The following is a 12,571-nucleotide window of genomic DNA, read 5'->3' as shown; positions in this document are numbered from 1 at the left end:
TTCCTCTTGATTGCCTGAGGGGGTTAGGCCTGTGTTTTGCTTCCTTTCTGCAAGATGATGAGCCAAGAAATGAGCGTTGTACTGTTGGATGAAGGAAAAGGAAGTCTTCTATATTGTATAAGAGCTGTTTAGCTCAAAATGATAGCTTATCAAATGGGCCCATTCAACATTCAAACTATTACATTTGCATGGTAAAGATGAAGGGCAAGCATTTCTTGCTGCTGTAGTACCACATTCCCATTCCATCTCTGATAGGTTTCATACCCAGAAATAAGTGCATCACTGAGCAAAGAACATTGTGACATAAGTGTTGAGTGTTGAATGCCTATCTTCATCCTGTGCTTTTGTTTCTCTATCTACACACCTTTAAGTGCCTCATTTCTCTTTCATTTGTCTTAAATAAAAATTACCTACAACAAATGACTTATACGATTCTTGTGGACAGAATCTCTGGATGAGGAATTGACTGTATATTAAATAAGTGAGATTTGCAACATTAGACATTGTTTTCTTTGATTCAGAATAGGATACTTCTTCCGGATGCTTAATATTAATTATCTAGGATCTTTTAGAGTTTAAGATACCAATACCAGAAATGTAGGCACAGAACCCAATATTCTACTTATAGCATTACTTAGAGCCCTTTTGGTATCTTAAGTTTTCACTGTCTTCAATATAAAAAGTTTAAAGTGCTGAAATGTCCCCCAAATTATTGTAGCAGGAGTTCTTGTTATAATGTTATAATATATTATTTATTCCTTATAGCAATTCTGAGAGGGAGACAAGCATAGAATTCCAAAAAGTTAACAGAGGAATGATAGCCATTTAAGTTGAGACTCAAAGTCAGAATCTTAACTGATTGACAAAGAAAGAGGAAATGGAAATGAGGAGTAATGAGAGAAGTAAGATACAAATATCTGGGGTTGCAACTAAGTTTGGCAGGGACATGAAGGGCATAATCTGGACTTCCCTTAATATGTACTAGCTAATCTTTTTATGTACTGAGTCTTCTAATTGTCACGAGAATCTTCCAGATAGATGATACACCATCAATTCAGGCTCTAAATAATGTGAGCAAGTCATATTGAGTCAGCACAACTGCTTCTACTCTATTCTCTTCTCAAGATTGACTTCATTAGTCTGCCTGTAAATCCAAAGGCAAGAACAGCATCATGGTGGCTAAGAGTTGAGATTCTGGAATAAGATAAATCCAAGTTCTATTCATATCTTTGCCACTTAATAACCATTGACCTTAGTCAAGTTACTTACTATTTTTCTTGAATCTTCAATATTCTTATCTGCAAAATGGGAATAAAAAAGAAATTGCTGGGGCACCTAGGTGGCTCAGTGGCTTAGGCCTCTGCCTTCAGCTCGGGTCATGATCTCAGGGTCCTGGGATTGAGCCCTTCATCGGGCTCTCTGCTCAGCCGGGAGCCTGCTTCCCCCTTTTTCTCTGCCTGCCACTCTGCCTGCTTGTTCTCTCTCTCTCTCTCTCTCTCTCTCTGTGTGTGTTTGTGTGTCAAATAAATAAATAAAATCTTTTTTAAAAAAGAAATTGCTTCTCAGGGTGGTTGTGAGATGATCCAAGTAAGCTACTTAGTATACTTCCTGGTCCATAGTAAGTGCTCAAAAAATAGAAAGGGCTGTTATTACAGAGATTCAGTTAATGAAATATCCTCCTCCTTGCATAATTTCAGGGACACCACCATCCAAAACCTCATCTCTTTGCTGCTGTCTGTGATCCCTTTAATATAGGGTTAGGCATTTCATTTTACAATAACAGTTCAAACTTCAAGCAACCCTTGGGAAGAGGGAATGAATTTGTTCAAATTTACACTAAGTTGTTAAATGACTATTGCTAGATTGTTTCTAAATTTGGAATTTGGCATACATGGGGGGATGGTTTCTAGAATATTGAACATTTAGAGTCTCGGGGTGGGGAGGAAGCACAGAAAAAGGGTGCTAAGAGTGACAACCTTCTGAGTTTGCCCAGAGCTATCAATGTCCAAAGTAACACTGAGTAATTGTTACTTGATTTACTCACTATCAAATGTCTAGATGCTGAAAAGCTGCCTTCACTATCAAATCATTTTTCTGAATTAGCCCAGATTCTGGTTTGAGGAATTATAGAATGTCTATCAAAGGTTTTTATGAAACTTGGAAAAGAGGTTTGTGTTAATCGACATTACAAAATGTACACTCTTAAGCACCTGTGGTGAGGCAAGCAAAGCTATAATCCTTTCTGGTGACATTGACTCTGCTTTGCTCTCCCTATGTAAAAATGTACATGCCCCAACCCCAGAGTCCTGATCCTTCTTCCCTGCTCTCCCTTTATTGCTTCACGGCTCTTAAATGGCTAATGGGTGCAGATAACATTTTGATTCTTTTTTTTTTTTTTTTTTGGCTCCTATCTCATGCCCAGACTTTCATTAAGAAATAAATGAGGACATACATTTTTCATTTCTAGTTTTCCTTTAAAAAAGTCACCCTTCAAAGGATCCTTCCTTTTCTTTTTTTTTTTTTTTCCAAATGGACTGAAAAACGCACAGCTCCTACCTGAAGTGTTATATCTCCTTGTCATATGAATGAGCTCACAGTAGATCCATGGAGACAGTGTCATCTGAGTAATGGTAGGAATTTATGTGTCTTTGGATTTCTGCCTCCTTTTGTAGTGGAAAAATGAATTTGTTAATGATAAAAAAAATCTCAACCGAGGTCTCTTATAAAATCCTTTCTATATAAATGCCAGGAGAAAGCTACTCAAATATATAGCTGATAAATGAATTTATTTTTTTTACTCTTGGCTTGCTTAGAGCTGGTTGTCTTATATTAATATGTCACATGACTCATCTTCACTGGTTATAGTATGATGAATTTAGGTGGCAGACTGTGGTTTTGTGGCATAAAATATTTTGGCTGGTAAAGGACCTTATGATGTGTTTGTGTTTGCCAATAAATGGAGACAGAGAAAGGGAAAGGGAGAAAGACAGTGGGAGGAAAAGAGTGGAAGGAGGACCAAAGGGAGAGGGAGAAGGGGGGTTCAAACACAGAGAGAACTGTGTGGAATTAGGAATAGTCAAAAAGAACTTATAACATAGGGACAGGCACTGTTGTTGAAAAAGATTCTGAAAAAGTTTCATAGCTTGAACATAACATTACACGATCAATGTAACTGGAAGTGCATAATTTTTGACTTCCTTAAAATCCAAATCTATGTGCTATATGCAAAATGCTAAAAAGATAATTATAGCCCTAATATAATGCCATGCTGCCCAGGGAAAACTAAGAATTATAGTTTTCACTCTATTATTTATTCATCACAGAGCCCCAGATAAGTCACTAAACTCTCAAAATCCCAATTCTTATATTCATAGATGGGCTGATGAGCAGTGTTGCAATAATGTTGCTGGGATTAAAAATCAAAGTGATATTTATATTTGCATAATACCTTTTGTTAGTACAATATTATCATAAATCAGATAGTTTTTTAAATTATTATTTCTGTGTCCTTCTGCTTGCTGGCCTGTTGATCTGAGCACTTTCACTTTCAGCACAATCTAGTTTAGCAGAAAGAGAGCACTGACCTGAGAGTCAGGGGCTTTCAGTTCTCATCATATTACACAAATTAATAGTTGTCTGGTTGTACACATATTTCTTGTCCTGTCTAATGTCTGGGTTTCTCATCTGTAGGATGGAGGATTCTGGTAGTACCTACATTACAGAGTGGTTGTAAGGATTAAATGAGATCACACATATAACGCATAGAAAAGTGCCTTTTCTATAGTAGACAGTCAAAGAATGATAGTGATAGGTGAGGCTGATGAAGTCATTCTTCTTCTTGATTTATTGTCCTTGTTCACTTGTCCATATCACTTTCTCCTTTAAAATCTTGCACAAAATTGAAGTTTTATAAGAAAAAAGTCTTTCTTGACTATCAGTTTGTCCTGATTTGTATTTTACTCGCCACCTCTTCAACACCTATATACACAGTTTATATCACATTAATTAGCTTTTTGCTTATTTTTAATGTAAAATGAGGTGGTTGATAATTGTTAAGATCCTTCAATTTCTAAGCTCTTTTTTTCCCTGCATTTTCGGTTCTGGGCCCAATTTTTTCAGATTCCTGAGCACATGGCCATTTGCCAGTGGATCCATAATGAGTGCCATACTCAAGTTAACAGATGGTGTGGTGTGCTTGCTTTGAGGGGTAATTGCTCTTTCATCTTAATTTCCTCCCTTTGGCATTCCTTTCTTGGAAGCTGCTCAATGGTAATGTCATGAAGCATGGGGTGAAAATCAAAGTGAAGTCTATTTCAGAAAAAAAAGTACAGTTAAAAACTAAAGACCAGTGGGGGCCCCTGGGTGGCTCAGTGGATTAAAGCCTCTGCCTTCGGCTCGGGTCATGATCCCAGGGTCCTGGGATCGAGCCCCATATTGGGTTCTCTGCTCAGCAGGGAGCCTGCTTCCTCCTCTCTCTCTCTCTGCCTGCCTCTCTGCCTACTTGTGATCTCTGTCAAATAAACAAATAAATAAAATCTTAAAAAAAAAACAAACTAAAGACCAGTGAAGTACTACCAAGGGAGGGACTTTTCACCCTAGTATTAGGGGCCAAATAAGTCAAAGGGTACAATGGACTTATATTATTTGTTCATTCCTCTTTTTCTAAGCAAGGTGGCTATTCCTAGTTGTTAACTGTCTCCATTTTCTGTAAACAAAATTTAAGACTCCTCCTTCTCCTAACATGTGATATCTTTAGATGTCTAAGTCTAACACTTTAAGCCAAATCTTGCATTCTTTCCTCTATGGGGTCAGTTGCAAACTGCTACCTTTAGTACAGACTTTTGTTTATCTTTTCTTCCCCATCCCTCTCCCTCCACACACTTTCTTCTTTGATGTTTCTTATGTAGCTCTTTCTCCAGCCCTCCTCCTTTTAAGTTCAGCCTTACTCTATCCTCTTTCCTTCTAGGGATAACTTCTCTTCCATCATTTTTATGAAAAATGGAGATTTTTCAATGGCATTAAATAAGAATTTTTTGGTTGTAGTAGCTCAGCATTCCCTTGTGGAAGATTTTTATGGCTTCTTTTTATTTGGCACCGTTTTCTTCTTTATCACTTTTTCCCCTCTTCCCTCACAGCTCATAACACACTACTATGAGTGGAGAAGACCTTCAGTGAACAAATCTTGATCAGTTCATTGCTGTGAACACTACCAAACAACAGATGCCATCTGCCAATGTTGGATCCTCAGGGCAGTACTCATCCACCCCATTTTACAAATTCCAAAGGTGAAATTATTTACTCTTAAGACACGGCAAGGATTAAAGAGAGTTTGTGTTTCCTGGCTTTGTTATATTAGTCCAGGGCATTGTTCTATTTTTCCATTTGAAATCTCAAAGCCTACTGGACTAGCAGGAAGTTCTGAAAGGACTACCTCCTCCAGTTCTAAAAGGACTACCTCCTCCAGTTTAGAAAGAATGTTGCTTAGGGAAACTGCAGCAGAGTATAGCAGTGAAGGCAGAAAGATCAGGGAGTCAGAAGCATTACTGTGAGATAGAAGGAAATAACTGGTGTGCCTAACTAGCCCAGGAGGCATGTTTGATAATACCCAGGAGGGTCTACAGTGGTGCTACCTGTATAGATACTGGCCTTTCACTTTGTTTCTTACATTTTACTCTTTGAGTTGGTCTGCTGTGTTTTCTGTGTCACTGGCAATTCTGTTGACCACAACACTTCAGTTGAATCACAGCTTGAGTGTTCTTGAAGTTTCATTCCCTCTAACTTTGCTGGATTCTTGCTTATGTGAGAGTTTAAAATTCTTTCTTTCAAAAAGTACCTGATGAAATTCAAGTCTTTCACTTCTGTTCCCCTTGTCATTTCCTCTAATCTGGACTTTTATGGATTGAATGTTTTTATTATAATAAACGCTAAAAGTTTTGTCAGATGACCCAGTCATTCTAGATTTCCTTGTTCTTTGTGGTACTGTATGAGCATTTTAGGGATGGTCATTTCTCAAAGATGATCTAAAAAATATCTCCATATTATTAAAACACCCTGTGATCACTCTTTACTTTCCAATAGGTATTGAAAAAATTCTTATTTTTTCCCCCTTTTAACTGGGGTTTTTGTTGCATAGGCAAGGAAAATCCTGATTCAGGTATCTGGATTCAGGTCCTGAATCTGTTACTAACTCCATTTGTGATCTTGAGCAACTAACTTTCTCTCCTTGGGCCCCAGGTTTCTTATTGTAAGTGAAGAATTTGGACCGGGTTGATTTTTTTTTTTAATTTTATTTATTTATTTCACAGAGAGAGATCACAAGTAGGCAGAGGCAGGCAGAGAGAGAGAGAGAAGGAAGCAAGCTCCCTGCTGAGCAGAGAGCCCGATGTGGGGCATGATTCCAGGACCCTGGGATCATGCCCTGAGGGGAAGGCAGAGGCTTAACCCATTGAGTCACGCAGGCGCCCCGGGGTTGATTTTTATATAGGGGCTAATTATTGCTGATAGTTTAGGACTCTTTATTTTTCATTTAGTATGAAAAGATTATTGGGGAAGTAGAAGGGATTTTGGCTGGATTTTCCTCTGTATTTCTAAAGACCAGAATGGGAAATCTTAGTCATGGGGTTGTAAAAATCATTCCATCATAGTTAGGGAAATTAACATGAAACAGTGGTGAAGGTAGCTTGTGTAAAACATTCTGAATTTCTTTTTCTTCTTTGACTTTTGTTTGCATGTGTTTAGCTTAACTCTGCTTTTAAGTGTGTGTATTTTTGTGGAAATGGTCCTCTTTTCCTTTTACGCCTGCTTCATGTTCTCATCTTCCCTCTCCCTTACTGAATCATTCATTTCTGAATAGTTTGCAATTTTCAACTTAATTAGGTCTTTCCCCTAAGTGAAGAACACAGCTGTTTCTTCTCTAATGCTTTGGCAGCTGCCTCTGCCTTTCCCAAAATGGAATCATTAGCTCTTTCCTTCAGTTTCTTAGTTGGTCATTAGTTCAGGACTACTAGCCCATCTCCTGGTGCTAGAACTCTCAAATCTCATGGCCAGAGTTACTCTCATTGCCTTTGGTGTCTTTCAATCTTTTGGGGGTTTAATTCTTATGAGAAGAGATCTAGCAGTCCTTCAGAGTTCTGCTTGCCTCATTATCTCTGGTGATTCCATTGTTCAGCTTTTTGAGGTGCTGAATCATCTACGGGAAGAACCTAGCCTGATGTTGCTGATGTGGTTTTTTTAGAGAAAGAGAGGATAAGAAGATCCCAAGTGTACTTTGTCCCTGAATTAGATGACCCCTATTTGTTCACTTCACAGATTTTGCACTACAATTTCTAAGAAGCATTCTTGCCCATTGGTCTTTTTGTCTTACTTTTATGTGCCCGTGTTTCAGAAAGTGATTGCTATTTTTCTCTAGATGCTCTGACTTTATCTGCCCCTCTGGCCTTTAATTTTATGATTACTCACATCAATGGTTAATTGTCAGGATTTGCACGTATCATACCTTGCCCTAACATCTAAGCTATCAAGTCAGCTTCTGTGCTCTACTCCAACTCCCTTCTCACATTATGCTCCCTGTTAATCAACCAAAAGCCTTCTGTATTGTCAGTTTAGCAGTGTTGTTACAAATGTGTTTGATGAAGCCTGGTTTTGCTTCCCCACCCCAAGTGCCTCATTCAATTTAATTCTTCATACTTAACCTATTAGGTATCTTGTCAGTATTTCCTTTCTGAGGTCTAGATTTTAAATTTGAGTGCGTTCTGTGTGTGTGGTTATTTTTCTTAAGTGGTGAGATCTGTTGCAGCAGAGTCAGAATTAGCTTTGTATCTAAGAGGAAAGCAAGCACAGAGAGAAAGAACATTGCTCACATTCTCAGAAGGAATATTCAAGGGTGAGCCCTTGGCAAAATTGTGTCAACCGTGTGACCATATCTATCTGCCTGCATCTTCCCCTCCATTTGAGAGCACAGGCACCCAGTGCTCCTCTTGGGTTTTCTTAGTTTCTGTCACCATTAGCCTTTCTACTCGGGGCCCTGCATTCTTAGGCTTTCTTTGCTTGTTTTTTGCTTCCAACATATAAACTTACCTGTTCCATGTTCCATTTCCCCAAGGTCCTAATTATTTCAAGGGACCTGTGAAACTCACTGGTCTTCCTTTGCAAATAGCATTTAATATCTTTTTTTTATTGAAGTATAGTTGACATTCACTATTACATTAGTTTCAGGTGTACAGAGTAGTGAATTGACAATTCTATACATTATGTTATGCTCACAATGGTAAGTGTAGTTACCATCCATACCATATGATGTTATTATAATATTATTATCTATATTCCTATGCTGTACTTTTCATCTCCATCATTTATTTTATAACTGAAAGTTTGTGCCTCTTAATCCTCTCCAGTTATTTAATGTAATGATAATACAAAGAAAAAAATCAGTGGTAGCATTTGGGTCACCAAGGCAGCCCTGATGAGGGTGATATCTTTAACATGGAGTCTCTCCTAGCATCCCTTCCTTGATATCCCACCATAGTTGGCTTACATGGTCTAAGAATAATGCCAGCTTGGACTCCCATCTATTCCCAAAAAGTCAGAGCTTCCTGATTAATAACAATATTTAATATGTAGTGAGTTCTTCCTTTGTGCCAGGAACTCTTTAGCTTGGTTTACATGCATCCCCACTTTATTTTTCTTATCATGTGATTGTTGGCTGAAATCTGGGTTCATTTCATGTCTTTTCCTCCTTCTGTAAATTAGAAATCATTGGAACATTACAAATAATCATTTTAAATTTTCAAAAAGGTACCCCCCCCCAAAATAAACCATCCTAACACCCCCAGGAGGTCAGTGTTATTATTCCTATCTTACAGATGGAAAAAATAAAAACAAACCAAGGCACAGAGAGTAACTTTAAGTAACTTCCATACAGTAGGGCTATAAAATGGTAGAACTGGGACTTAAACCAGACAATCCTGCTCCAGATCACATAGTCTTAGACCCTATGCTACACTGCCTCTGGAAGAGAGATGGTGCATTTTCCAAAAGTGCACTTCGCTGAGAAGAGCTGGATTCAGACTTGCTGCAGGGTATAAGTAAGCTCTTTTGACAAGGAGCAGATTATGTCTTGAGTTGCCCCAGTAGAGGTGACTTATGTATATGTCATTTTTTCTTAAGAGAAGCTTGCCTTCAGATATAGTGCTGCAACAGAAAGGTTTGCCTTAGCTTTTCTGCCCCCCATCCCGGCAATTAGCAGTGTTAAAAGATTTTCTTCACCAGTCCCTATGGTGTTAGGGCCTCATGGTTGTCAAATGCCTAGGACCAAGCTGACACTCTATTTTCCCCTACCTTTGGAGCTGGGGATGAGCTATGGGGAGGTCTCTTCTTCGTGTTGGTGAGCAGGAACACAGCAAACTCACAGTGGGGGCTCTATGAAGGGGAGAGAAGACTCACCCATACTCTCAAGGGTGAGAATGGTCAGAAACCCTGCCTCAGTGAGGTAGTGCCAACCTTTTCGTTATAAGCAGTTTTTCCATGTAGTTGTAGAATGAATTGTTTTCTGAGGTGGATGGTTGTATTCCCTGTTATTACTGCTTTTCCTACTGGACTTAGATTTTATTGGCTGCTGCTTACTTACTAGCAGACAGAAATCTTAACCCCGTGGGCTGCTGCAGCCATGGTAATGAATACTCTGCTCAGGAAGGGAGCTTTCTTTTTCTTTCCCAGTAGCTGTTATCCCAACACTGGGAATTTAGTACATTCACTTATTCATTTATAAACAGATTTAAATCCAGAATGAAACAGGGAGCAGTTATAACCAGTCTGTGCTTTGCATGGTTTTCAAGGTCTGCAAAGCTCCAGCTGTGTAAACATGATTGAAGAACTTAGGTATTGTGTAATGGAGGCTTGTAGTTTGGGATAGGCCCATCAAGGCTGGGCTGGAGCCAGACATTCTTCTACCTACTCCAGTCCACACCCTGTGTGTGGCTTGCTCAGCTCCTAGAGTCAAAAGTGAAAATGGGCAGCTGGTGTTAATTATACTGTCTCATAGCTTCTTAGCAGTAGGGGATGAGAAGTAGGTTAGGGTTAGGACACTCTAAAGCCTATCCTCCAATATGCTCCAGTTATGGTGCTAGGAAACAAACAAAGGGAAGGCATTGGACAAAATAAGAAAGCCCAAAATATTAAATATGACAATAAAAAATAAAATACCTATTAAAAATAGAGCTGCATTTATATTTAGTTTGATTCTTTCTGGAATCAAGAGCAGAAGCAAGAGCAGAGAAATACCATGTTCAGAAAGTACCAGTTTGTTCTGATATCTGGACTCAGCTTTGTCATTGAGATTCATTTACATCAGGACTAGCTCAAGAATGCTAAAGACTTTTACTATATAAGTGCAACTATTGTGGAAGAAAATGTGGTTTCTCCATCACAAATACAAATATTATGGATCATCCAATTCACAGAGTCTGGGTTCTGTCTAGTAATTGTTCTGTACCTCCAAAGAGGCATATGGGCATGCATATTCCTGAGCTCCAAGGTATAGACTTTCTGATGAAGTAGCAGATTTCTATGCCTTAGATTCTCTAGGTTATTCTTGGGGAAGGTCAGTTATAATTAAAACTAAGGCAGTTAGTTGGCTTTCCACTGGGTGTGAATGCCAGGACATGGTTCTGATCAAGGAAGAAAATAAAACATTATCTTTTAAATGCACTGGGATACTGTTGCATTTGGGGATAAGCCAGTAGGTTAGGTTCAGTCCTAATAGAATTGACTATTGGAAAACTATTTTCCTGAGCAACTCCTTCTTTTTTTTTTAATTTTTTATTTTTTATAAACATATATTTTTATCCCCAGGGGTACAGGTCTGTGAATCACCAGGTTTACACACGTCACAGCACTCAACAAACACATACCCTCCCCAATGTCCATAACCCCACCCCCTTCTCGCAACCCCCCTCCCCCCAGCAACCCTCAGTTTGTTTTGTGAGATTAAGAGTCACTTATGGTTTGTCTCCCTCCCAATCCCATCTTGTTTCATTGATTCTTCTCCTACCCACTTAAGCCCCCATGTTGTATCACCACTTCCTCATATCAGGGAGATCATATGATAGTTGTCTTTCTCTGCTTGACTTATTTCGCTAAGCATGATACGCTCTAGTTCCATCCATGTTGTCGCAAATGGCAAGATTTCATTTCTTTGATGGCTGCATAGTATTCCATTGTGTATATATACCACCTCTTCTTGATCCATTCATCTGTTGATGGACATCTAGGTTCTTTCCATAGTTTGGCTATTGTGGACATTGCTGCTATAAACATTCAGGTGCACGTGCCCCTTTGGATCACTACGTTTGTATCTTTAGGGTAAATACCCAATAGTGCAATTGCTGGGTCATAGGGTAGTTCTATTTTCAACATTCTGAGGAACCTCCATGCTGTTTTTCAGAGTGGTTGCACCAGCTTGCATTCCCACCAACAGTGTAGGAGGGTTCCCCTTTCTCCGAATCCTCGCCAGCATCTGTCATTTCCTGACTTGTTGATTTTAGCCATTCTGACTGGTGTGAGGTGATATCTCATTGTGGTTTTGATTTGTATTTCCCTGATGCCGAGTGATATGGAGCACTTTTTCATGTGTCTGTTGGCCATCTGGATGTCTTCTTTGCAGAAATGTCTGTTCATGTCCTCTGCCCATTTCCTGATTGGATTGCTTGTTCTTTGGGTGTTGAGCTTGCTACGTTCTTTATAGATTTTGGACACTAGTCCTTTATCTGATATGTCATTTGCAAATATCTTCTCCCATTCTGTCAGTTGTCTTTTGATTTTGTTAACTGTTTCCTTTGCTGTGCAAAAGCTTTTGATCTTGATGAAATCCCAATAGTTCATTTTTGCCCTTGCTTCCCTTGCCTTTGGCGATGTTCCTAGGAAGATGTTGCTGTGGCTGAGGTTGAAGAGGTTGCTGCCTGTGTTCTCCTCAAGGATTTTGATGGATTCCTTTCGCACATTGAGGTCCTTCATCCATTTTCAGTCTATTTTCGTGTGTGGTATAAGGAAATGGTCCAATTTCATTTTTCTGCATGGGGCTGTCCAATTTTCCCAACACCATATATTGAAGAGGCTGTCTTTTTTCCATTGGACATTCTTTCCTGCTTTATCGAAGATTAGTTGACCATAGAGTTGAGGGTCTATTTCTGGGCTCTCTATTCTGTTCCATTGATCTATGTGTCTGTTTTTGTGCCAGTACCATGATGTCTTGATGATGATAGCTTTGTAATAGAGCTTGAAGTCAGGAATTGTGATGCCACCAACTTTGGCTTTCTTTTTCAATATCCCTTTGGCTATTCGAGGTCTTTTCTGGTTCCATATAAATTTTAGAATTATTTGTTCCATTTCTTTGAAAAAGATGGATGGTACTTTGATAGGAATTGCATTAAATGTGTAGATTGCTGGAGGAGTCAAGATGGCGGAGAAGTAGCAGGCTGAGACTACTTCAGCTACCAGGAGATCAGCTAGATAGCTTATCTAAAGATTGCAAACACCAGCAAATCCATCGGCAGATTGAAGAGAAGAAGAACAGCAA

The 12,571-nt window shown here is 39.0% G+C and overlaps 1 protein-coding gene across 5 annotated transcripts in view; it reads left to right on the top strand.

Annotated features, from left to right (window-relative positions):
- Nucleotides 1-12,571, top strand: part of PCDH19 (protocadherin 19) — a 122,519-nt gene that overhangs the window by 86,536 nt on the left and 23,412 nt on the right. Inside the window, exon 5 of one of the 5 annotated variants that reach the window (XM_032330894.1) lies at nt 5,136-5,279. The exons of 3 other annotated variants lie outside the window; for them this stretch is intronic. In XM_032330894.1, the coding sequence (XP_032186785.1) occupies nt 5,136-5,155 (20 nt within the window). In that variant the 3' untranslated portion in view covers nt 5,156-5,279. Of the gene's footprint in view, nt 1-4,119; nt 4,164-5,135; nt 5,280-12,571 lie in introns of those variants that run through there. One more of the 5 variants, XM_032330895.1, reaches the window with a different exon arrangement.

Source organism: Mustela erminea, chromosome X (genome assembly GCF_009829155.1).
Source record: "Mustela erminea isolate mMusErm1 chromosome X, mMusErm1.Pri, whole genome shotgun sequence".
Taxonomy (NCBI): domain Eukaryota; kingdom Metazoa; phylum Chordata; class Mammalia; order Carnivora; family Mustelidae; genus Mustela; species Mustela erminea.
The sequence above is the reverse complement of the archived record's forward strand: the minus strand, read 5'-3'. Positions and strand labels throughout refer to the sequence as shown.